This window comes from Trachemys scripta, chromosome 21 (genome assembly GCF_013100865.1).
Source record: "Trachemys scripta elegans isolate TJP31775 chromosome 21, CAS_Tse_1.0, whole genome shotgun sequence".
NCBI lineage: Eukaryota > Metazoa > Chordata > Testudines > Emydidae > Trachemys > Trachemys scripta.
In genome coordinates this window covers 6675800-6700434 of record NC_048318.1, presented here as the reverse complement: position 1 = coordinate 6700434, position 24635 = coordinate 6675800, and the positions used below count along the sequence as shown (strand labels likewise).

The 24635-nt window shown below is 49.2% G+C and overlaps 1 protein-coding gene across 1 annotated transcript in view; it reads left to right on the top strand.

Annotated features, from left to right (window-relative positions):
* ADAMTS8 (ADAM metallopeptidase with thrombospondin type 1 motif 8) overlaps positions 1-23808 on the top strand; it is a 28787-nt gene extending 4979 nt beyond the window's left edge. The window contains exons 2-9 of the mRNA XM_034754751.1: positions 9642-9881; positions 10766-10898; positions 11915-12082; positions 12815-13113; positions 15976-16159; positions 16709-16881; positions 16993-17168; positions 19995-23808. Of these exons, the coding sequence (XP_034610642.1) occupies positions 9642-9881; positions 10766-10898; positions 11915-12082; positions 12815-13113; positions 15976-16159; positions 16709-16881; positions 16993-17168; positions 19995-20727 (2106 nt within the window). The 3' untranslated portion in view covers positions 20728-23808. The remainder of the gene's footprint in view (positions 1-9641; positions 9882-10765; positions 10899-11914; positions 12083-12814; positions 13114-15975; positions 16160-16708; positions 16882-16992; positions 17169-19994) is intronic.
* Positions 23809-24635: the final 827 nt, after the last annotated feature.

The following is a 24635-nucleotide window of genomic DNA, read 5'->3' as shown; positions in this document are numbered from 1 at the left end:
TCTGGGACAAATCCAGAAGCCAGTTACCGTGGTTTAAAGGAATGTGATGCCACCAGAGGCCCATGGAAACAGGCTGCTTATCAGCCAGGAGATCCCAGGACAGTGTGTAAAAGGGTGGAAGGGGCCCTCTCCCGATCCACTATTGGAAGTTGCCAAGCTGTTTAGTGGGAAGGGACCATAAGCATTAGGGCTTCTCGGGGAATATGGCGTAACTCCATTTTCTGCAACTGAGGTTAGATTCTGGCTCATCTTTCACAAAAGCCAGATTGAACTGACTTCAGGGGCGGTCTTCAGGATTTAGAGGTGTAACTCAGAGGAGCATCTGGGGCAGAGCATATCCTAGTAATCCTCATTCAGTTCCCCATCCTGCCCCACCCTCTTCCCCTTCCCACTGATTTCTCTGCTTAATCCCAAAAAGGGGGAGGGGAGGGAAATATCATTTTCAAGATGCTTATTTTGGAGGGGAGGGGGAAGAGAAATCAATATTTTTTTTTCCGGTGGAAAGAAAATGATCAAAAAAATCAACGTTTGAATATAAAAATCCCACCCCGTTCTAGTGCTGAGTTTACACACGCCGGGGCGGTTATTCAAAATGGTCCCACTCGCTGGCTCTATTTTGGCTTCTTGCGTGATCAGTAACAAGAGTTCTGCAGCTGAAACTCAGCTGGCAATCCAGGAGGCGGCTGAGAATCCAGCTCACGCTCCCATAGCTGAACTGGCTTTGCTGAGCTGGCGGGAATGCAAACTTGTTTGCGTCGGTGGGAGCAGCACATCTGACTGGAAGATGCACAGGGAGCAAAAATGTTGAGACAGAAGGGACCGTATTTACATAGTTACTTTTCTTCTTGTAACAACACTTTAATGACCAAATATTTATTAAAGGTCAAAAGCATTGTTTATAGTAAGAAGCTATTTTCTTACATAAGCTGTAACAGATCAGGCATTGGATATACATAAGAGGAAACGGGAGGGTCAGAGCAGTGTAAGTTATAATCAATTTTATGCTGCTATTCAGGAAGTTCTATCAAAATTTTATTCATTCCATTCCATTTGCTCCATCCTTCCTCAAGTAGTTCAGCTGTTAGCCTAACTCAGACAGCAGGGGTCTGATCCTGCTCCCACTTTACACTGATGTAAATCAGGACTAACTGTCCTGACATCCGCGGGGGAGGTGACAGCAGAACCGGGCCCTAAGGCTCTCTCTTTCTCATCGCTTCTCTGAATCAGATTATTCCAGTGGGCATTTGTTGTTGCTTGTTCCTGAGAGGTGCTGAGCGCTTTCCGCTCAACAGGGCCTTGGGAGCGCTCGGCGACTCTTGGGAGGCGCTCAGACCTTCACAAGATGGCGTAAGCCGTGATGAACCGTGCCTAGATTCTACAGTGATAAATGCAAACACCCGCACCAGGCACACAATGCACGGCACGGCTCCTCCAGAGACCCCACAGCACTTTACAAAGGTGGGTGAACACCATTAGCGCAACTGTTTTTTTTTTTTAACAGTTGAGGAAACTGAGGCATGGAAAGGACTAGGGCCTAATTATTTCAGAGATGCTGAGCACCCGCAATTGCCGCTGACTTCGATGGGGCCTCTGAAAATCAGGCCCAAGGGGAGTGGAGTTAGGTACCCGAAGCAATGGGTGTGTTTGAAAATAGTGGTCTCTTTGACTTGCTTAAAGCAGCACAGCCAGTCAGTGCCAGAGTCAGGACTCAAATGCAAGTCTCTTGACTAGCGTGCCCAGTTCACTTGAGAGTGACCTCAGCTGGCCTGGTAGGAGTAAGGGCTTTGGCTGTGGGCACAGTGTTGCCAACCCCAAGCGTTCCACAATCGCGAGTTTGGTCTTAAAAATCATGAGATTTCAAACAATAATAAATGTTGGGTCCTTTTTCTTTGCCATCTGGTCTCTGAGCCTTCAGGGTGCACTGGGGTCATGTCTTCAAGCTTTTTTCTGTAACTTCCTTTGTTCTTGTCAAAGAAAAGGGGGACTCTCTTGGTATCCCCTGACTCCAGCAGCTGAGGCTTGAAAAAAAAGCATCAAATATCACAAGACTCGCGATAAAATCAGCAGCTCTGAGTAAGTCATAAGATCTACCCTTGACTGTAGCGTTTCCTCCATACAGTTGGGATCTGCACTAGAGCTCCATTGGGCCTGCTACAATCTGGTTCCTTTGAGAACAGCCAGTAGCTAAACCGCTGGACCCAGTTTGTGGAGCAAGGCTGTATTGCATCAGATTACAGTCAAAGTCCCATCTATTGCAGACAAGCAGGGCACACCCTCTACATAGGCCAACTGATCCTCAAAGTGACCTTGCAGGTGAGCTAAACCCAACCAGATCTTGCTGGTAGAGTTGCTTCTAGCAGTTCCCATCTACCAAGTGGCTATTCCAGCTCAGATGAATTTTCTGTGTCCCATAAAGTTACAGGGTGACATTTCCAAAGTCTCCTAGGGGAATGAGATGCACAGTTCCTGCTGATTCCAATGGGAACTCGATGTCTGAACCCCTAGGTGGCTTTGAAAATGTCACCCTGGGCTTCCATCTGGTGCAGGTAGACAGTCGCAGCTCTCTGAGGAGGAAACAGATATTTGCTTTGCTGCCTTTCTGCCACCCTGTGCTCTCTGGCCGTGACAGCAGATGGCTCCAGATGTGATTGAGATGGAGCTACGACTGCCTTGTGCCAGGATTTTTCACCGTTTGCACAATAGAGTTCAATTAATCCCTTGACAAAAGGAGCCAGCCCTCCTTATCTGATCGCTGGATAAAGGGGGCATTCTGCAATCCATGGGGGCCATCTCTGAAGGGTCAATTAACATGGGCTGCCTGTTTCCAGCTGCTTTTCACTGCAGCCCGGGAGGAAAAGGAAGAGCAAGAGAAGTGGGTGGCTGAGCACATCAATGCGTTGGCCTATCCGCTCCAGGGCTCCTGGTTGGAGTTTATCTTGCACATGGAAGTGAGATAACTTTGGCAGCCTGAACTCTGGGTTCAAGAAGTCCAGGATGAGGTTGAGCAAGGAGTTTAAGAGGCATAATCCAGAGGGGGCCAATATATTCTCCCCCCTCCTCTCAATTTCTGCCCACTGGATGTGGGAATCTTCTCCACTTCCTTTCCTGAACTGCAGCATAATGTTAAACAGCTGCCACAGCTGACCCCAGAGGTGGCTGCTGGCAAAGTGACTGTTGATTATAAAGCACTTTGGTATGAAAGGCACAGTGTAAGAGATCATTGTGATTACTCTGTGTCTCCTGCCTAAGGATCTGTGCGTAACTCCCACATGCTGAGAAAACAACCTAGCCTGGAATAATTACAGTGGTGGCAAAAGACTAAACAAACGTGACTGTGCTCCTGTCCAAAGCTCCGTCAGAAAACAGACATTGCTTCATCTCTCCGATCTGGTGTGTCTAGCAGGTTAGAAGATGGGACAAGGCGTCAGGATTCCTGGGTTCTACTTCTGGGATGGAGTGTGTTCTTGTAGTGAGAGCAAGGAACTTTGGAGTCAGCGCGCCTGGGTTCTATTCCTAGCTCTGTCACTATCAAGCTGAGTCACCTTGGCCAAGTCACTTTAACCCTTCTGTGCCTCAGTTTGCCCACCTGTAAAATGGGGATAATGGTATTTGCTGACCTCGGAGCCATGGGTGGTGGGTCAGCTGATCAGGAAAGGGCCGTGGTGACTGAAATGCTGTCATCTCAAAGGAGAAGGAAAGCAGGTTGGATTCCAGGCCCAGCTGTACTGACCCTGAGCCACCTCCCCAGGGCACTTGGTCAGGTTACGGGGCGGGAGGGGTGTATGAAGAGCACACTCTGAGCAGAGGATAAGAACATCGGAGCATCCCCAACTCCTTAAGCATGGAACATTCAGCGAGGAGGGAAGGAAAGGAGAGTGGGAGGAAGAGAGAGAGAGAGTAGGAAAGGAGGGAGGAGAGACAGAGCTGAGGAGGAGGGGGAAAGAAAGGACGAGAAAGAGATGAAGGAAAGGAAGAGATGGGGCAGAGGAGGAAAGGGAAAGGGGAAAACATGTGAAGGAACAAAGAAAAGAGGGAGGAGAGGAGCTGGAGAAGCAAGAGGACCAAGAGGAATATGAGCAGGGCAGCAAACAGGAGGACTGGCCAGGGTTCACTTTGCCTCCTGGCCCCGTGCTGCCCACAACTTACTTTGGCTGCAGCCTGGCTTTGTGCTAGGAAATTCCTGGCTCGGCCATCAAACTGCCGAAGGAGGTGTTGTGTGAGAGGCAGGAGCCAAGGCCCTGGCAGAAACCCCAAGAACTCCCAGAGACTTTGGTAAACATTGAGGAGGCTGCCCCGCTCCCCACCCACCAGGGATTCCAGCTGGGGCTGGAATGTCCTTCTGGTTCCCGCTAGCCTGTATCATTATGGAACAGCCGTCTCCCGAGGAGCTCCAAGCCAGTCCTACGGCTCCACGCTGCACGCACCAACCGATGAATGCCCTGACAACCAGCAGGGAGTGAGTTTTACTTTGCAGCCGTAGGGACAAATGCTCGGGGAACTAGTTCCACACAAAATCTGTCTGCATAGTATCAAATCAGTGCTTGCTGCTGGGGGGGCTTTTAAAGGTCCTTTTCAGAGCTCGTCAGTCCTAAAAACCGACCACCTGTCTTCTTCCCGTGGTCTGTTTGCATCAGGGCCGGCTCCAGGCACGAGCTTAGCAAGCAGGTGCTTGGGGCGGCTAAGGGAGAGGGGCGGCACCTGTGGCAATTCGGGGCGGCAGGTCCCTCACTCCCTCTAGGAGCGAAGGACCTGCTGCTGAGCTGCCGCCGCCGATCACAGCTTTTTTTTTTGCTTGGGGCAGCAGAAATGCTGGAGCCAGCCCTGGCATACAGAATGCCCTGGACTTATTTCCCCTCCAGTAAATGCTGTCTTCTAAGGAGAAAACTCACTGCCGGTTAGGATGTTTGGCTTAAAAAGCAACCCTCCAATAGCAAATCAGAATGCAGATCCTACAATAACACATCAAACTGGGGGGGTGTCCTACAGAATTAACCCGACCATAAAAAACCAGGTGGAGTGGGTTCGTGTCCTACTGAAACAACCCTACAGCAACAGAGGTGTGTGTCTAGTTTCATTCATTTTTTTACCCTTCCCCCTGACCATATTCAGCGGACTGTGCAGCTTCAGATAAATACGTGTGCAGAGAGGCGTTTCGCAAGACTCTTTACAGTCACATGAAACCCTTAGATGTGATCAAATTAAACGTAACCACTTACATTCTTATCTCTCATCTTATCTCCTTCCCCCTGTGTTGTGCTGTACGCTAGCAGCAGTCTCATGATCTGTAATGGTTTGTGCTTTTCACGTCGGTCAGCTGCAGAGCTGCTGGCCTGACCGATGGGGCACGTGGGTTCCTTGCTGGAAAGGCAGCTTGTTTGCTTTGTAACTCAGCTGAGCAGAGCTGTTAATACTACCGGAGCATAATAATACCTAATCATAATTAATATCTAGGCTTCCACAGTACATCAGCCGTAGATCTTCAAGCGCCTCATTAGGGATATTAAGAAACCTTATTCCCAGGGGGAAACTGAGGCACCACTTAACTTCCTAAATCTGGTGTGTCTGCTACTGAGGGTCACTGAGTGGCATTTTCTGATGTGTTCCCCAGTCTGTTTCTCCTTTTGGGGGAATTGGATGGAATTTGGTTTTCTCGCAATAGCAATCAGCAGAGAATCCACAACCACTACAGGGGAGGTGGAAAGTTACCGAGGGCTTCATTAAACAGTGGAAACTTACCGCTTTATTTCAGTATGGGCCAAATCCTGCTGCATCTGCCCAGGCAGCTGTACCAATGCACTGGGTGAAAAGGAAGGATTCCTCTCTCTTTCCTCTGAGAATTTGATAGAGATCCAGATTCATCTCCCCAGATTGGAACCTGCCCCTCCCGTTTTAATTCTAGGTCAGATCCAGGACTGGAAAAGGACCAATTGTCTCGCTTTAGTTAAAGATGTGAGTGAAATCTCGAGAGCAGTTTTTTTGAGCAAGATGGCAGAAATCTCACAAGAACACTCCTGATCCCACAATGCCAATCAAGGTGGCAAAAATCATCTCACAAGATTTGTAACCTCATCAGATCTGATCCCCTCAGCCTTGATTCCACCCTTTTCCTAAATCTAATCCTGCTTCTTCAGCAAGCAGGGACATCACGAAGGGAAACCCAAGGAAGGTGGATGAGCAGGATCAAACAACTTCAAATGTTGTCTTTGGCTGTGAAACACAGTGATCGGCGTCTGCAGAACCCCTTGGATTCCAACATGTTTCTGAACTGGCGCTGCTGGTCAAATGGACTTTCTGCAGGTGGCTTGCTTCTCACCCAAGAGCAGCCAGGTTCCTATCACGGGTCAGCAGAAGCCCTTGCTCGCATGCTGAAACAGAATGCGCTGCACAGGCCGAGCGCTGGTATAAATAGACACCAGATGGTGGAACAAGTGAATTTGACCTTTTAATCTTTACTAAATAGCTGTTTGTTCAGTTCACTTTCCGTCTTTGCCTTCCAGTTCTTTTCTATGTTTGCAGATACAGGCAGAAAATAAGATTTTAACCCCTAGCCCCACTGTGAGGTCTGCCAAACCAGCCTACCCCACCAGAGCATGCTCCTGTATCCTGCACCTTTGGGCTCAGACAAGATCTCATAGCACTCTTTGCAAGAATTGAAATGTAAACCCAGGTGTCTGAGCCATTTCAAAATAGATAATTATTTTCAGACCCTTCAAAATTCTCATTCTGGTTCCAGTCTACCTTGTTACCTCATCCCCCTCCCGCCAAACCATTGCTATATTCTACTAAGCAGCTACCATATTCCACCCCAGAGTCAGCTGCACTTCAGTGGTGGGTGATGTGAACCCCTGGATGGTTTGCATATGCATTCAAGTGCTTCAGGGAGCCTTCTGCTTTAAATTGGAGATCATTATGCCAACTTCAACCCCAGTCTTATGAAAATATGGAATCCTCTTCAGACGCATTATTCCACAGCTCTGTGGCCTTTTTATTAGGGTGCGCATTTTGACTTTACCTCAAGGCAGAGATAAAGAATTCTCACATTTCCCCTGGAACAATAACAGCTGGATGTTGCAAGTTGCATAGCCTGGTGTATGTTTCTTGCCTCAATAGTGAATTCTTTGCTGCATCTGCTCTGTGCTTTGCAACTGTATGTCACATTATGGAATTCTGGCCAGTCTGAATAAACAGGTCTAGTGAGTGTGCCCCTCACTCGTTCTGGTGCCTGCTAGAATGTAATGCACTGAATTTGACTAACGTGCATATTGCTAAAATTAGACGTCTGTTCGCGTGGCTAGTCTGTAATAGGATAATATGTTGCAGAATGATTTAAGATAACTAGGAATGTCCTGCTTATATGGCATTGGTTCAAGACAGCCCCAGTGCATCAATTAGTCTTTCAGAAGAGACATAAATCCAAGCTCCTGACCGCATTTTGCTAATTAGGAGTGGCACTGTTCATAAGAATAGGGATACGCTGACTGCAGTGTGTCAGCCACATTTCTGTTTAGTTAATTACATTCCACCTCCTCAATCTTGCTGCTCCCTGCAGTTGCAGTTGATTGTGGTATTCTTCACTTCACTCCCTTCGGTATTGTGCAGTGTTGCTGTTAAACAGCTCTCTCATTCCACCCCAGAGGTGGCTGCATTATCAGCAATGACTGATCTCCACACACAGTCTGTGACGTGCCTGGGGATCCTTGGGGATGAAAGTCATTATGTATGTTATTTATATATGAACGTTGCAAAGTGCATCAGAGGCGCTGTGTTGTGACAAGACCTCAGATCCACTGAATGTTGGGATGCAAGCGAGACGCCCATCATGGCCACTGATTTACATGTGTGCATTGGTGAGTCTTACTAATTTTCTAAGCAAATGGCGCTTCTGCTCCTCCCATGCAAATCACTGGCCCAGGAAAGGCTGTGAGCGTTGCGAGCTGTTTATTCCCCACTGAGGCAAAGAATTTGGTGCATTCCATACTACGGGATACTGTTCACTCTAGCTAGAGCTGCGATTGTTAAACTCACTGGTCTCAGCTGCTGGGGTAAATCTGTAGGAGCTCTTCTGACTTCAGAGCTGCTCTGGATTGGCACAGGTGTAAGAAAGGGCAAAATTCAGTCCTTATGTCTGAATCGAATCTAATTAAATAATTATGCTAAAGTCACTGAGGTGAGACCGCAAAGTGTAATTTGCCTGGGATGAGAGAAGCCACATTCTCTTTCTCAGTACTCATGCTGTTGTGCAATGATTGCATATTTTTTCTCATGAATATGATTCCGTGAGACGGTGCCAAACAGAGGAGGAATTTCAACGCGCCGATAAGATGTTTACCTCAACCTAAACATTGCTGGAGCGTTTGACGTATTCAGTAACCTCTGGTTCGCCTGTTCGCCCAAGCAGAAGGAACTCCTGAGTGAATGCCTGGCAGCTTGCATAAGTGCTATAGGAACAAATCCCATTCACAAATAATAACACCGGAGTATAACGCCCACACACGGTTTGGACTAAAGTACCGCAGCACTCAGGGCTTGCTGGAACGAACGCGGCTATTTCCTGCTGTGCTCGTACCTCCTAGGAATCTCTGAGCCAGGCGTGCTGACCACCCTTCAGGAGTGGAGAATGTGTTTAAAGAGCACATATTTGAAGTTGAGTGTAAAGGCCAGCAAATACTCCTCCATACGGTAGAGTGAAGACTTGGGGCAGATCCTCAGCGAGTGAAAATTGGTGTTGCTCCATTAAAGTCAACACAATTATATTGATTTTACTTCAGCTTTCCACCCTCCCCCCCCCATGTTCATACTGCAATCATACATCCAATAATGTAGATTTTTGTATCTTTAAAATGCTTGTAAAGTATGTGTCATGCCCCCTCTAGTGGCTGGTCCACATAGAGGTTAACAACCTGCTACTGCAGCTAGCTAAGAGAGTTCTTGATATACGTCAACTAGCAGAGGCCTGTAGTTTGGAGCTGAAGGCCCTCGGGTCAAACCCTGCTGACCACATAGATATGTGGGTGTTACATACACAGCACTGAGATGGAAAATGTATAGTTAAAGTGGTTACATTCTGATTGGTTCCTGGCTTTAGAGGACTGGGGTTGAAAAATGAGGGCATGGTTCATGCTACAACTGAGGATGCCCAAACACATCCCTCAGATCACTGACATCCTTCTCCTGAGCAGCTGCAGATGGCAGTGCGTTATTTGCAATACAGAGGATCAGCAGTGCTCGAAAAGGCAATACAGACATAGACTGAGATACACCTTGATCTAGGCCCGGGGATCTGATTTTTCCCTTGTCTTGCACCTTTGGTTGTAATTTAAACCAGGACAGAGCAGGTGTAAGGATTTTACGCCCACTCTGGGCTGGTGTAAACGACTGCCCAAGGCGCAGGGCAATGGAAAAGGCGGCCCATGGATTGGATTGAGGATGCTGTCTGCTAGGTGCCCACTTTAGACGCTGTAGGAGTGATCATGAAGGTTGTATTGCTTCATCCCTAGTGCCCAGGACTTAATAAAACCCTAAGTAGTGGCCCCTGCGAGAGAACAGAAAGTGGCAGGCTTCACGCTGTATACTTTGGACCCAGAAGTTTCCCCTCCGCAAGGTTTAACCCTCTGGTTGCCCGTCTGCCTTTCTCGTTTCAGAACCACATTCTGACCCTGATATCAGTGGCCGCTCGGATCTACCAGCACCCTAGCCTAAAGAACTCCGTCAGCTTGGTGGTGGTAAAGGTGCTGGTTGTGGAGGATGAGAAGGCCGGGCCAGAAGTGTCTGACAATGGAGGGCTCACGCTGCGCAACTTTTGCAACTGGCAACAGAGCTTCAACCCTGCTAGTGACCGTCACCCAGAGCACTACGACACTGCTGTCCTGCTGACTAGACAGGTCTGTAGTCTCAGCCGCTGAGAGACCAGAATCCATATGGGATTTACCTTGGGCATGGTCTGGAGCACAGAGGGAGATAAGGAGGGGGCAGAATTATACCCCTCCAGTCCAATACTCTAACAGTGCTAGGCGCTGTACATACACCTATTAAGAGATGGTCCCTTCTCCAAAGCCCTTATATTCTAAATAGAATGCAGACTGTTATTCCCATATCAGTGATAGGAACTGAGACCCAGAGAGATGACATGACTTTGTCCGATCTAACCCCGGGGCACTGAGGCAGAGCTGGGAGTTTAAGCTAGATCTCCTGATTCCCACTCCAGTGCTTACCCATACATCCGTCTTTCCTCTCCATGAAATATTTTCATTCTGGTCCATCAGGTGCCCAGCAACGGCATCAGAACTTTAGAGAAAAGGAAGAGATGAAAACTGCTTGGAAACCCACTGACTCATAACCGTGAATTTCAGAAAACCAGCTGCTCGAGGAACCTCACTTAGTAGTCAGTTAATAGGCCACATCTTGTCTTACTTATCACAGAACCATGGGATTTATAGACGGCAACGATCTAGGAGTTCATTTTGTCTGTGCCTCAAGCATGAGAGAGCTTGGTTGATCTGAGTCTAACGTGCAGTACCATCTCCTGGCACAAACATACAGACATAGACAGTTCATTCAGCAATCTACGTAGCAAGACACAGGTTAACATACAAGGAAAAGCTAGAAGTGGGAATAGACCCCAGGGAGTGGCATGCTAACAGAACGATTGATAGATCCCTGGTTAGCCATATACCTACAAATCCATACAGGCCATGAGTCTGTGGAATCACTTGGGGACCCATGCTTTCTCTAACTATATTTCCTCTGGCTCCGTTTTCAAACACAGGACTTCTGTGGGCACCAGAGCTGCGACACTCTGGGAGTGGCTGACATCGGCACCATGTGCGACCCCAACAAAAGCTGCTCTGTGATTGAAGATGAGGGTCTCCAGGCTGCCTACACCCTGGCTCATGAACTAGGTAACTCCTTTTGTACGGCACGCACTGAAGGAATAGCCGCCGGACCACTGCGGCAGAATCCATGGCAGGGTCTTTATAGCTCCGGCATCTCGGCTCTGAAGTCTCTCTCAAGTCAGGGGCACTGGCAGGGGGCAGTTTAAACTGGAGGGCCAGATCCTCAACTGGTGTAAACTCACACAGCACCATTGTAAACTGGCGTAGCTCCATTGACTTCAATTATTATTATAAATGACATTCATTATATTAGTATCTACGGGCCAATCAAGATCACGGCCCAGCTGTGACAGGTACTGCTCTGAGTGTAGACAGTCCCTGTCCCAAAGAGTTTATCAGCTCAATAGACCAGGCAGACACAGGGTGGGGGCAGAGGTAATACGCCCAAACAGAGTGAACAAGATGATGGCACCAAACGTCTTTTTTCCCCCCCCGCAGTCAAGCTATGCCAGTTTACATAGCTGAGGATCTGGCCCAAGCACTCCAAACCCTTTTCTTTTTATTCCCTGTGGTCCTTTGCGCCTGCTCAGACTGGTCTGTGTCCAACACGGGAGATCAGCTCCCACTGTGTAATTCAGATACAGTGGAGGAAAAGATATCGTTGAGCTTTGTTCCTGAGTCTGGTTGGTCGCATTTTGCCACTTGGGATATGATCTTTGGCTCGATCGCTCCTGGGGGAGGAGGCACAAAAAATACAGGGGCACCTCTAAGTTAATGGATGGAGTTGCGGACAGTGGAATCTCCACCTCGCAAGCAAGCACCTTATTGAACATCCGCTTCTTGTGGCGGCACCTGGCTTATGCCTGTCCTAGGTCAGGTGCTCCCCATGGGCCCTCTGTGTTTGGGACTCTCCTGGAAGCCGACGGGGATTCCCCGTTCAAACCCACGACAAGGCTGTCAGCCTGAGAAGGGCGGGAAGTGTCAGAGGCTGGGCGGGGTGTACTCAGAGAGGATGTAGGCTGGTGAGGATGGGAGGAGGGAGGAAGACAGCTTGCTGACATTCAGGTTCTCTCCTCTTCCAGGACACGTGCTCAGCATGCCCCATGACGACTCCAAGACCTGTGAGAGGCTCTTTGGGCCCCTGGGAAAACATCACATGATGGCTCCTTTCTTTGTCCACTTGAACAAGACCCTGCCCTGGTCCCCCTGCAGTGCCATGTACCTCACAGAGTTTCTGGACGGGGGACATGGTAGGAATCAATTCAGTACCCACTGGATGGCTGGGGTTGTTCCAAACCACGGGGACTCAGGCCAGCATAGATCCTCCAGGGCCAGATTTTCAAATGTATTTAGGCACCTAACCTGCTGTGGCACTTTTGAAAATCCCATTCGAGCCCACCAGCCTCCTTAGGTGTCTATGTGCCATTGACAATATGGCCCTTTTGATATCCCTGCCTCCTGTTCAGCTGGGTGCACAGACTTCATCTCTAAGGGCTCTTAGGCCAGTCCAAGCACCACAGCAAGTTGGAACGCACAAGCTGGGAAAGGGAGGCAGTGGGCCCTGGCTGACGTCTTAGCCAGGCAAAGCCCGAATAGGTCAGAGGCCCCCCAAGCGCCCATATCAGTCGTTTACCCACCTGCTTGGCCTATAAACTCTCTGTCACAGACACCATGCACTGGAGCGTCCCCGGTGCACTTTCCTCGCTGCTCGTCTCTCTTTAACATCCCGCACCCCAGGGGTTATGCTAGGGAAGCAGAGGTGCTGGGGCAGCTTCATGCAGCCAATAGCAGCTGAGGAATTGCTTCACTGGGGGATCCTGACGGCTTAGACGCCCACTGATCAGGGACAGCGTAGGGATAATAAAATCATCTCTGCCAGACAGCAAGAGAGAATGGAGCTGGCCCCTAGGACCTCAGGGCTATGCCTTAGGTGAATGGTAAACAACTTTATTTCACTCTGCTTTGCCCTGTTCACTGACCAGGTGACTGTCTGCTTGATGCGCCAGCTGAACCCATCGTCCTCCCCACAGACCTTCCAGGCCAACTCGCCATGTACGACCTGGACCGCCAGTGCCAGCAGATCTTCGGCAAGGAGTTCCGGCACTGCCCAAACACCACAGACGAGGACATCTGTGCGCAGCTGTGGTGCAGAATGGACACCAGGGAGCCCCTGTGTCACACCAAAAATGGCAGCTTGCCATGGGCAGACGGTACGCCCTGTGGAGCGGGCAGGCTGTGCTGGGATGGCAGCTGCGTGGCACAAGATGCGAGGAAGCCCCAGGTAACAGAATGGCTGATGGGAAAGAGATGATCTGTCTCTACCCAGGTGAAAGAACTATTCACCAAGAATGCGGCTGAAGAGCCGGGCCCTCACCCATGATCTTCCTCTCCACCATCATCTTAAAAAGCAGTTGAGCTTTAGGTGTTGCCCAGCCTTATCATTATTATGTGTATTGTGGTAGCACTAGGAGCCCAAGTCATGGCCCACGACCCCACTGCGCTAGGTGCTGTACAAACACAGAACAAAAAGACAGCATCTGCCACAAACAGTTTGCCATCTAAGTAGAGTTAATACTTAGCACTTGCATGCATGATTCCTCCTAAGAACCAGGGAAGTCTCGTTAACCCCAGTTGCGGAAACTGAGGCAGAGAGCCGACATGACTTGCCCAAGGCCACATGGCAATTCACTAGCAGAGATGGGATTAAAATCTTGAAGTCCTGACTCCCAGCCTCGTGCTCAGACCGCTAGACCCTACTTCCTCATTGCCTACATCCAAGGAGGGTGAACTCAAACACCAAGCAAGTTCTGCCCGCCTCTCAAGGAAGAGACAAGATGAGCAAATACTCTGGGCATGAGTGTTAACTGCAGATAGTGTCGATGGCCCCGATCCTGCAATCCAGTTTGCTAATGTGGATCCCTGTGGATCAGGTTCATGCCCATTAGAATTGGGTTCCTAGACGGCTGGCAATTTATAAATGAAGCACCTCATGTTACAAAATTGGCAGGGGCGTGGGGGCAGTTCCCTTATCTTCATCCATCCTAACCTGTATCCAGGAAGGGCCCATATCTTTTGATTTGCCTGGGGAGGGGTTTGTGAATATCTCCTCTGATAGCATGTTACGCTGAGATATTTTTTATTTCAGCCCATGCTGGACAAGGCTAGCTCATAGATTAACTCTGCAGTGAATTTCATTATGGTTTGCGCTGGTCTGAACTAGACTGAGCAGATTGTCCTTGTGCCTTTGAGTCATTTCCTTTCCCCACGGGGAACGTACATGGAAATCAACTAGTTCTGAATCAGGGCCCAGTGCAGCCAAGTATTTAAACACGAGCTTAACTGTAAGCACGTGAATAGGTTCATTAAAGTTGATCGTGCTTAAAGATAAGCAGGTGCATACGGGCTTTGATAGATCAGGGCCTCCAGCCAGCACTGTTAGGAAGCAACATATGGGGTCATTTTACTGGTGCTTTAGCCCTTTATTTGCCCTCCATATTTACATGACAGGATCAATGTCAGGATAAAAATCACGAGGCTGAGTCATAATTCACAACAGTTTTCCTCTGGTGTGATTCCTCTGGCCTTCGTGACCTTGCTACTGAGCACAGAGGCTATGAACTGAGGAGAGAACACCTCTCCTGTTTTGCCAAAGCATCGCAGCTTTACTCCTTTAACTGTGAGTTTCCTGTCCTTTGTGGGCTCCTGCTGCTACCATAGCGATCTTTTAATGTGCAAACAATCATATTTATGTTACCCCCCCCCCTTGCTGCTCACTGTTTGCTTTCTGCACTTCACGAGGGACGTGGACTGCTCAGTTTCACTTGGGCACCACAGGTTTGTTTCCTGGCTGGTTCTCCCGTGATGCTGCAAGGTTTGGGTTGCAAACGCCACAGGGGATGTTTAAACCTCAACCAGAGCACAGTGGCTTGGCTGCATTTTTAAAAGAATATTTCTACCTCCATCAGGTTTTGTACGACACCTTTTTGTCATATTTATCTAGTTAGAAATTAACACTACCACCTACCCCGTGCGCCCTGCAGCAACACACCGACTGACCGATAAACACGCTGTAACTTAACCTCTAGGCTCTTCAATGGCCTGCCACCATCAGCAGCGCAGTGCCGAGCACAAAATGAACCCAAAGCCCAGCCACGACTTACTCTCCCTCTCTCTGTCAATTCCCATTGGGTGACACCTGCCCTTATTGGCCTTAATGGCAGAACTCCCATTGATACCAGTGGGGCCAAGTTTTCACCCATGGACTTCAATAGATGCTCATCCCCTCTGAGAGTCAAGCCCTAAGCCCTGTACAAGGTTGAAAGGGACAATGACAGCTGCCTGAAGGACGGGAGCTTGACCTACTCTAGGAGTGGTCCAGTACTCTAGTTCGGGCCCCGGTTCTGCTCCATGTTCAGCCAGGGATGGTTGTTACAGCACATCACCGGCTTCTCTTCTGGTGTGGAACGTGATGGCTCAGAGGCTCTGGTGAGCTGCCAGAGGGCAGGGGCTCTGGAGGCGAGGGCCTTCCCCTGCGTCGGGCCTGCCACTGGCTGTGCGAAGTTTAAACCCTGGAGCCAACGTCACGAGCGACCCCGCCCGGTTGAACTCTGCTGGCGGTGTGGCGGGGTCTCAGGCTTACGGTTGAGTTTTGCAAAGCCAACTTGGGGATTTGCGTGCCCAACTCCCAATCACTTCAGTGGGGAAAAGGGGGCACAAATAGCAGTTAGGGGCCTAACTCCTATTGAGAGCTCGGCACCTACCTGCCATTTGTGCCTTGGAAAAATTTCCCCCATGTCCTTTCGGCAGCTTGGAAAAACTCAGCCTAAACGGACAAGCCTATCTTTGGCACCCACAACCCTTTTGAACGTCCCACAAATGGCCTCTCTAGTGGGTAGTGCATTGGACTGGGACTCAAGAGAGCTGGCTTCTGTTCCTGGCTTGGCCGCTGGCTTAATGCTTGGGCAAGTCACTTCCCTCCCTGTGCCTCAGTTTCCCCATGTGTATAATGGAGATGATCTGCTTTGTAAAGCACTTTGAGAGCTACTGCTGAAAAGCATTAGATAAGAGCTAAGGGTTATTACTGATTTCTTTCATTGCCATAACGAGAGCCTTCCGTAACAGAATCCTTTGCAATGTCTTGCAGCCCGTGGTGGATGGGAACTGGGGCCCCTGGAGCCCATGGGGAGCCTGTTCCAGGACGTGCGGAGGAGGAGTCCACTTCTCGTACCGGGACTGCAACGACCCCGCACCTCAGAACGGTGGAAAATACTGCGAGGGTCAGAGAGCCAAATATCAGTCATGCCGCACAGAGGAATGCCCGCCGGACGGTAATCCGCTGTTTGCAAGTCACACTACCCTCTGCACAATATCCCTGGCTCCGTCTGCAGACGCTCCAGAGAGAACGGCCGGGTAATGGGTTTCCCAGCGGGGGAGCTCAGGCGGACGTGAAAGGAGCCATTGTACAGCTATCGATATAATTTACGAGGCATTATTTATGGCAGTAGCCTGTCTGCTGAGATCTGACTGCCAGGCGCTGCTGGAGACAGGGAGGGCTCTGTCTGCCACTGAGACAATCAGAGTATCCCTCACCCAGATTCTGGAGGCAGCACACGGCCTTCCATCCCAAACCTACCAAAACCACTCCTTCCCAGTCACCGTTTCCCCAAGAGCCATTGGCAGGTTAATTGGCCACAGTCTTCTGGCAGGGGTATCCACCCAGCTACCAGCTCCACCAGGGTCTAGTGGTGAGACTTGCAGTGTGCATGCATGGATGAGCAGCAAGCCTCACTCACTGACCGGATGCCGTTTGTAAGATTTCAGGCAAGTGATTCATTGCCCTTGGGTTGCTGTCGGGTCACATTTCCCCTTCCTTTCAGGGAAGAGCTTTAGAGAGCAGCAGTGCGCAAAGTACAACAGCTACAACTTCACAGATCTGGACGGGAATCTGCTGGAGTGGCTCCCCAAGTATTCCGGGGTGTCCCCCCGGGACCGTTGCAAGCTCTTTTGCCGAGCCAGAGGGAGGAGCGAATTCAAAGTATTTGAGGCCAAAGTAAGACACTTGCCTTTAATTATTATTGTCCTTACCTGGAATATAACTGGATGAAAGGCCCCAGCTGGGGTCATGGAACTGTCTCATTATTGTCTGCTTCTTCTGGCCCAGGTGATCGATGGGACGTTGTGTGGGCCAGAGACCCTCTCCATCTGCGTCCATGGGCAGTGCATCAAGGCTGGCTGTGACCACGTGGTTGGCTCCTCCAAGAAGCTGGACAAGTGTGGGGTGTGCGGTGGCAATGGGTCGACATGCAGGAAAATATCTGGCTCACTCAACAGATCCAAGTAAGTCCTGGGGAGGTTGAAGCCTGGTATTCCGGGGGGTGACGGAAGGAGATGATTGTAGCATAAAGGTGGCACCAAGTGAGAGAGGTTTGTCTCTCCTGGGGATGTTTTTGGAGCAGCGGCTTTCACCCCCTAATGGTCCTGACCTTGCAACCCCAAACAACCTGAAAACTCCGGACGGATGCTCTTAGAGGGCCTGATTCTACATCATTCCAGTTAATTGAAGCTTTGCAGGATCAAGTCCAGAGAGAAAACGGGTTTAATCATCCAACATAGTCACTGTTTCCAAGGCTCTTTCCCCGGGGGCCAAATACTGGACTTCAGTGGAGCTCCACTGACCTACAGCAGCTCAGAATCCAGCCTCTGAACCGATTCTTCTCTCTAGCTACACCTCTGCAACCTCATTGACGTTAATGCATTCAAACAGGGGGTAGCAGAGGGAAGAATACACCCACACGTTCCTAAACACATATTTCCTTACACAGACGACCAGCAGCATGTCAGATGTTTACAATGATTTCAGATTTAATAATCCAGATGACTCTTCCCCCGTTTGTTTTAATTTTACTCTTGAATCAGTTTGGACGGTGAAACCAGACCCGGTCAGGCTCACCTTTTGTCTCTTGTCTGTTACCCTTTCTGATTCTCCTGCGCTATCTAAGTGCTGCAACGTTGCGGATGCCAAAACTGCAGGAAAAACTAAAAAAAAATACCTCTTAACATTAACTTTTAAATGTATCATGAAATTATTAAGGTTTGGAAAAACAATTCTCTCTCTCTCTCACACACACACACACACACACACACACACACACACACACACTCTCTCTCTCTCTCTCTCTAAACTACCTGTCAGTCAGGCAGATTCTGACCTCATTTGCACTCGAATAAATCAGGCATAACTCTATCAGTTTCCATAATGTTAACCTGGATGTACACTAGTGTAATTGGGCTCAGAATCCAGGAAAGTGACCCTGTAATGTTTGTTATCTCTGCCCCAAACTCCATGAAACTTCTGCAAAGTTTATTCCTTATGTAACCCAAGCCGTGCCTGTTGCTTCAAACGTTATCTGGTGCCGCTACCATGTGCTTGGTGCTCTACCAGGCACCAATAAAAAAGTCAGTCCCTGCCCTGAGGTGTTTACAGTCTAAGCTCAGAGGTTGAATTTCACCCGTGTGCAGTGGGCCAGCATAAGACCTATGCCATGCTTAAATGGCTCAGTGATCTTGTGCTGGCCTGACACATGGGCGAGTTTTGTTGTCTGGGCCAGAGCCTAAAGATGGTATAAATCCATGTAGTGCCCCTAACATCAATAGAACTGTGGCAATTTGTACCCGCTGAAGAGCTGGCCCTTTGTGTTTACGGGTTAAACTCCAAGTAGAATAATGCTAGCCATCGGAGTCCAATATAAAAGACTTCTTGGAAAGAAGTATTGGGAGCATTATCTTTCGTGGGTAAGAACCCACGAAAGCTTATGCTCCCAATACTTTTGTTAGTCTTAAAGGTGCCACAGGACCCTCTGTTGCTTTTTACAGATTCAGACTAACACAGCTACCCCTCTGATTCTTGGAAACAGAGTAACAAAGGGCTGAGATATCAAATTCCATGTGGCGAGATTACTCCCGGGGTCAAATTAGATTTCCTAAATGGTTTCCTTCCAGGGAACACAATGAATGGAACTTCCATTTGCCAATGAATTGCTTGTGGTTGACTAAAGAGAGATTAACATGGTCATGACAGCCAAAAGGATTTAACCTACAAGAGATCCTATTAAGATCAGGAATAAGGATGCCAGCACAACTGACAGCAAAATTCAACCCTAAGGCTTTGTTCCAAAATACTCTATGCATAACTGCCAGCCACAACACAAGCCCTTGAAAGCTTTGTGTAAATATTCCTGTCAGCTACAGGTGCTGACTTGTGCCAGGTGCTGGATTCTAGTGTGTTGCCTCACACATGTCACAAATGATCATTATTGTTTGCTCAGCACAGACAATGTACAAGGCACAAAGACAGACAGTCCCTGACTTAAAGGCCTTTTAGTCCATAGCCATGACTCAGTGCTCACACTGCAGTCGCTAGGCCCCTGCATACTCCAGAATTCTACAGCGACACAATTTGCCATGGAATCCAGCCCAGCGGCAAAACTGCGCTCCAGATTCGGATTTCATTTTTTTAAAACTCGGTTGCTATCTCTGATGGTTGCAAAGAAAACCTTTCAAACGTAAACCAAGTGCAACCAATGTGGAGATACCTGCTTGAATCTGCAGATGGCCTGGAAAAAAAACCTCAGAGGTGTGAACTGCCCCACTCATCTCACAAGAGATGTTAACTCTGAAACCTAAAGAGGACAATATAAACATCAATATCACCAACTGCTTAACTGCTGATTGTTTTAGCAGAAACATCCAGCCAGTGTTCTTATCCTATAGTTCCAAACTGTCACCGATCCCTCCCCAGGTACCAAAAGCCCCAGCTGCCTCGTGTCCAGCTGTCGAAACCCTCCTCTGTGTCTGTGATGAGGTCCCAATGCAGATCTGAGCTTCCAGAACAAAACTCTGCAGCCCCACTGCAATGTAAAAATTTAGGGGCAGTGTAAAATAAAGGGAATTTCATATCAAAATAATAACTGATTGCACTGCTCATTTTCACATTTTGTTCAGAAAAATCCTCCCGTTTAACATTTATCGGAAGCTGTCACAGAATTTTCCATCCATGGCACTGGAGTGCTGATTAGGTCAAGCTTGTCACAGGCAATATGCTATCCCATCCCTGTACTAATTTGTAAGTTCAGGATGATAACCATCTCCTCTTGATCCACGCAGGTATGGATATAATGACATCGTCACGATCCCTGCTGGAGCTACCAACATTGACATCAAACAACGCAGCCACCGAGGGGTCCGTCACGATGGAAACTACCTGGCTTTGAGAACCCTGGACGGCAAGTACCTCCTGAATGGAGACTTTGCCATTTCAGCCATGGAGCAAGACCTCCTGGTGAAGGGGACAATCCTGAAGTACAGCGGCTCTCTGACGACCCTGGAGCGGCTCCAGAGCTTCCGGCAGCTTCCGGAATCTCTCACTGTCCAACTGCTGACCGTCTCCAGTGAGGTCTTCCCGCCCAAGGTGAAGTACACTTTCTTCCTCCCCAAGGACATTCCCTTTAGCAAGCAGAAGGTCAAGGAAAAGAAATCAGCCAACATTATCCAGCCCATGCTGACCTCGCAGTGGGTTATGGGAGACTGGTCCGAGTGCTCCAAAACCTGCGGCTCTGGCTGGCAGAGGCGAACGGTGGAATGCCGGGATGTGGAGGGCCAGGCCTCCACCACCTGCGACAAGGCTCTGAAGCCTGAGGACATCAAGCCCTGCGGCGACCTCCCGTGCCCCATTTGGCGCGTCGGCCCCTGGTCGCCGTGCTCCCGAACTTGCGGCGAGGGAGTGCGGACGCGGAGCGCCGCCTGCATTGACTATGCAGGAAAGATCGTAGCCCCTGAGAAATGCAGCTCGCCCCCGCCCCAGGCAGCGACCGCCGCCTGCGTACTGCAAGAATGCTGAGCCAGGACAGGCCTAGTGCATCGGAGACGCGTAACGTAGCCAACTACTAACCAGACCAGACCTGGCTTGGCAAGTCAAGCAGGGACGTAGGTTTAAAAGTGAACGTGCACTAATTGACCTGAGCAGGCCCCCGGGGGCAGACCTGCTTGGAAGACTCTTTTCTGGTTCCATCCCCCGCCAATAGACATCTACCTCAGAGGGGGCGGAAAATAGTCCAGGGGAAGGGAGGAGTCCAGTGATTTATTTTTACTGGTCAATAGCAGATGAATTTTAATTTAAGGAGCGAGTAATCCTATTCTAGGCTATTTCCCAAAAGGATGACCTGAGTTTCAGCCATGCCCACCCATTCTCCTTCATTATTTACCATATGTGGCCTGAGAGACTCATCTGCAGGGAGGCTGAGGGGTAGGATAGCTGCACCCCCTGGCTTGAAGGGGTTTCCATTACGTTCAGGGTTTACAATTTGGTTCAATGGCTCTCAGCACCCCCACTATACAAATTGTTCCAGCACTCCTGAGTTTAACACAGGTTTGTTTGTTTTTTAAAACTGTATGGGATGAAGGGCCTGATCCTGCCACCATTACTCAGGTAGAATTCCCATGCTCTTCAGTAAAGACTGTGGGAGCAGAAGCCTTAAACATGACCTTATACTAATTTGGCAAATTCCATTAGGGTTCGTTACTACAGAGGGGTTTAAGCTGCACAATTTGGCCCTTCTGCCCTGTCCCAACTTCAGTGGTGTTCGGACCTGGGGCTTTGGTTCAGCCCATTTGAAGCTGGGCCCCTTTGCCAAACTTCTGTGGATTGTGGCTCCGATTTCAGTCCCCTTTGTCCCAAAGTTTGGGGGTGTTTGGATCCAGGGGGCTTGTTCAGGGCCATCTCTATTCTTAGATGGTTATATACAACCATCCACCATCTGAACAGATGAAAGGAGAGGGGACAAAGTCAGTCCATTAGTGGTGCACAAATGCAGTGGAAGCCCCGTGGAAAGTCAGCCTGCAAAGTCAAACCCAGCATTGCACATGCCCATCTGAACCTTTCCGACTTGTCTCTCTCAGTTAGCCTGCACAGACAACCAATGAACTGTTGCAGGAGGCAGAGTGTTGTGAGTAGGGGACCGAGCTCCAGCTACTCCTGAGTCTAAAGGACACTAATTCCTTTATGCAGCCTTAGATGAGTCACTTAACCTCAGTTTCCTCAGCTGTAAAACGGGGCTATTGGCACTACCCTGAATCACAGGATGTCATGAGGATTAGCTGATGTTTGTACAGTGCTTTGAAGGTGAAGAGCGAAATGTTTATTGCATGATATAAGCTAGATGCTGCATCTCAACTATGCCCTGTCTCCTGACCAGGAGGGTGCGAGCTAGTGTTTCCTTGCGCATAGAAACCCTCCTCGGTTCTCAGTCAATTCTCCCACCACTTTGCCCTAGTATTGTCCTCCATCTGACCAGTCCTGACTAGGACATCTAAAACAGCTTCTCCCAATGCTGGAGTCCTTTTTTTTCCCTAGCAGGGATTGCTGCCAGAGCTAAGTAACACAGCCAGCTCTTCTCTCTCTCCGACCCAGATGTTGTCTGTCCCCAGTGCAGACATCTGGCCAGTCTCTGAACTTTCACCTTTTGAAGCAAGCTCCCTGTGCTACACATCCGGTGAGACTGATCAGACCTAGCAGCAGCCTCTGTCTTTAAGGAAAATGTGCAAATTTACTTTTCATCAAAGTTTCTCAATAGGGGAGCCTCATATTACCCAGAAGTTCCATTTTCTTATGCCCCTACCTTGGGGACTCCCAAGCATCTTTCTCCCTTTTGATGCTCTCACACTCTCTCTCTCTTGTGTGTACGGCTTCCATTTAATTGTTGGAAACAAACCCCAGCGAACTAAAGAGATCTCCATTTGTCTGTCTCTCTCTTTGCCTGTCTCATGTGTGTCCTTTTCTAATTAGGGCTGGGTGACCCTCCTGGAGGATAAGATTCTGTGATCATTGAAAACTATTTGGGGGAGGGGAGGGGTTCTCAAACCTATTGACCCTATTTTCCCTGTATTTTAATTCTAGGTTTTTCTAGCTAAAGCAAAGCCTGTACTATAGGGAGGGGCATGCCAGCATTTCCCCATTGGAACAGTAGTGAGAGCAGGTTACTAGGAGGCAGGATTCCTCGGGTCTGTTCCTGACTTTGCAGCTGCTTTCTGACCTTGGGGAAATCACTTCTGTTCTCTGTACCTGTGGCTACGTCTACACTGTGACACCGAGTCTCCGAGCCTAGGTCAATTGACTCACAGGGATTGGCTGTAGGGCTGCAAATAGCAACCTAGAGATTTGGGCTCGGGCTGGAGCCCAGGCTCTAAGATCCACCCCCCTTTGTAGGGTCCCTGAGCCCGAATGTCTACGCTGCAATTTTTAGCCCCGCAGCCTGAGCCCTGAGAGCCCAAATCAGCTGACGCAGGCTAGCTGCCCTGCAGCCATGCCGCAGGCCTTTTATCTGTATAGGAGAGGCCTGGCCGAGGTCAGCTCCTTAAAGGTCAGCAACGTATTGTTACAGAATGAGAGTATTTGATGAGGCCGGGAGGAAGCTATTTTAGCCACAGATGTCAGCAGGGAGGGCGCACGGAGTGGGTGGGCGGCTGCAGAGCCCTTGTAAGAGCCATTCTTTTATTTATTTATTTCGTCGTTGTTATTCTTATTATGCCAGAAATTGACTCATGCATCTTTGACCTGCTGCTCCTCCTGAGGCTGGCACTCCATGCAGAATGTGCTCTGGCAACCTCATTAGGGGTGTGCCCCAAGACGACCTCCACAGTGGGGTCACCCTTTTTTCCTGCAGTCGGTGACCTTTCAAACTAAAGCTGCTACATGTGCTGCTGCTATGGGGCTCCCCGGCCTTTACCCACTCCCTGCATAGACTAGAGTTAACATGCCGCTAGCCTGGCCCACGTGAAAGGGAGACCCTTGCCTGGGGCCCCATTAAACAGCCACGCCAAGGAAAAAGGGAAGGGGGTTGACCCTTCCACCTTGGAATCAGGGCCGGCTCCAGGATTTTGGCCGCCTCAAGCAGCCAAAAAAAAAAAAAAAAGCCGCGATCGCGATCTGCGGCGACAATTCGGCGGGAAGTCCTTCGCTCCGAGCAGGAGTGAGGGACCATCCGCCGAATTGCCGCCGAACAGCTGGACATGCCGCCCCTCTCCGGAGTGGCCGCCCCAAGCACCTGCTTGGTAAGCTGGTGCCTGGAACCGGCCCTGCTTGGAATGGAGTTGGGACAGTGAAAGAGAAGCCCGTTTTGTTCATCTTGAATAAAGAATAGTCTGCCTGCTGGCTGCACCGTATTTAATGCAAGGGGCAGCAGGAATAGAAGTGCTAAAACCAACAGTTTGGTTCTTCAGTTAAACTCTAACACTTTCTTTTAGGAAATCTAGCTAGCTCGCTCGAAGGTGTGTGGTTAAATCCTTGGGTCGCATTTGAATATTTCAACCAGTATCTCAATACTGGGCTGACCCAAAATCCCAGATCCGAAAGCTCCTGATTTAGGGGTTCAAAATCCAGATCCAAAAGTGTGGCCTATTCAACCTTGGGGTTTGGATCTAGACCCTTACAAAGAGAGGTTTGAGCTTTGAACTCTTATCAGAAATTGGAGTAAGGAGGGTTGGGTCCTACCCACGTCTTAATAAAAACTGACCCAAACCTGAGCTGAACCCAGATAGAACCTTAGCACTGCTGCCTCTTCATTTCTAGATTCTGGGTGCAGATGTGCCAAAATACCATGAGAAAGGCTGTTTGCACCAGGAATCTTTCCAGAAAGCCAGTCCTCACTAGACATCTAGCTTAATTTTGAAGACCTAGAACATTCAGGCCCTGATCTTCCTCCAGCAGGATATGGATAACTCCCACTGAAGCCCAGTGAAGTTTTTCTTATC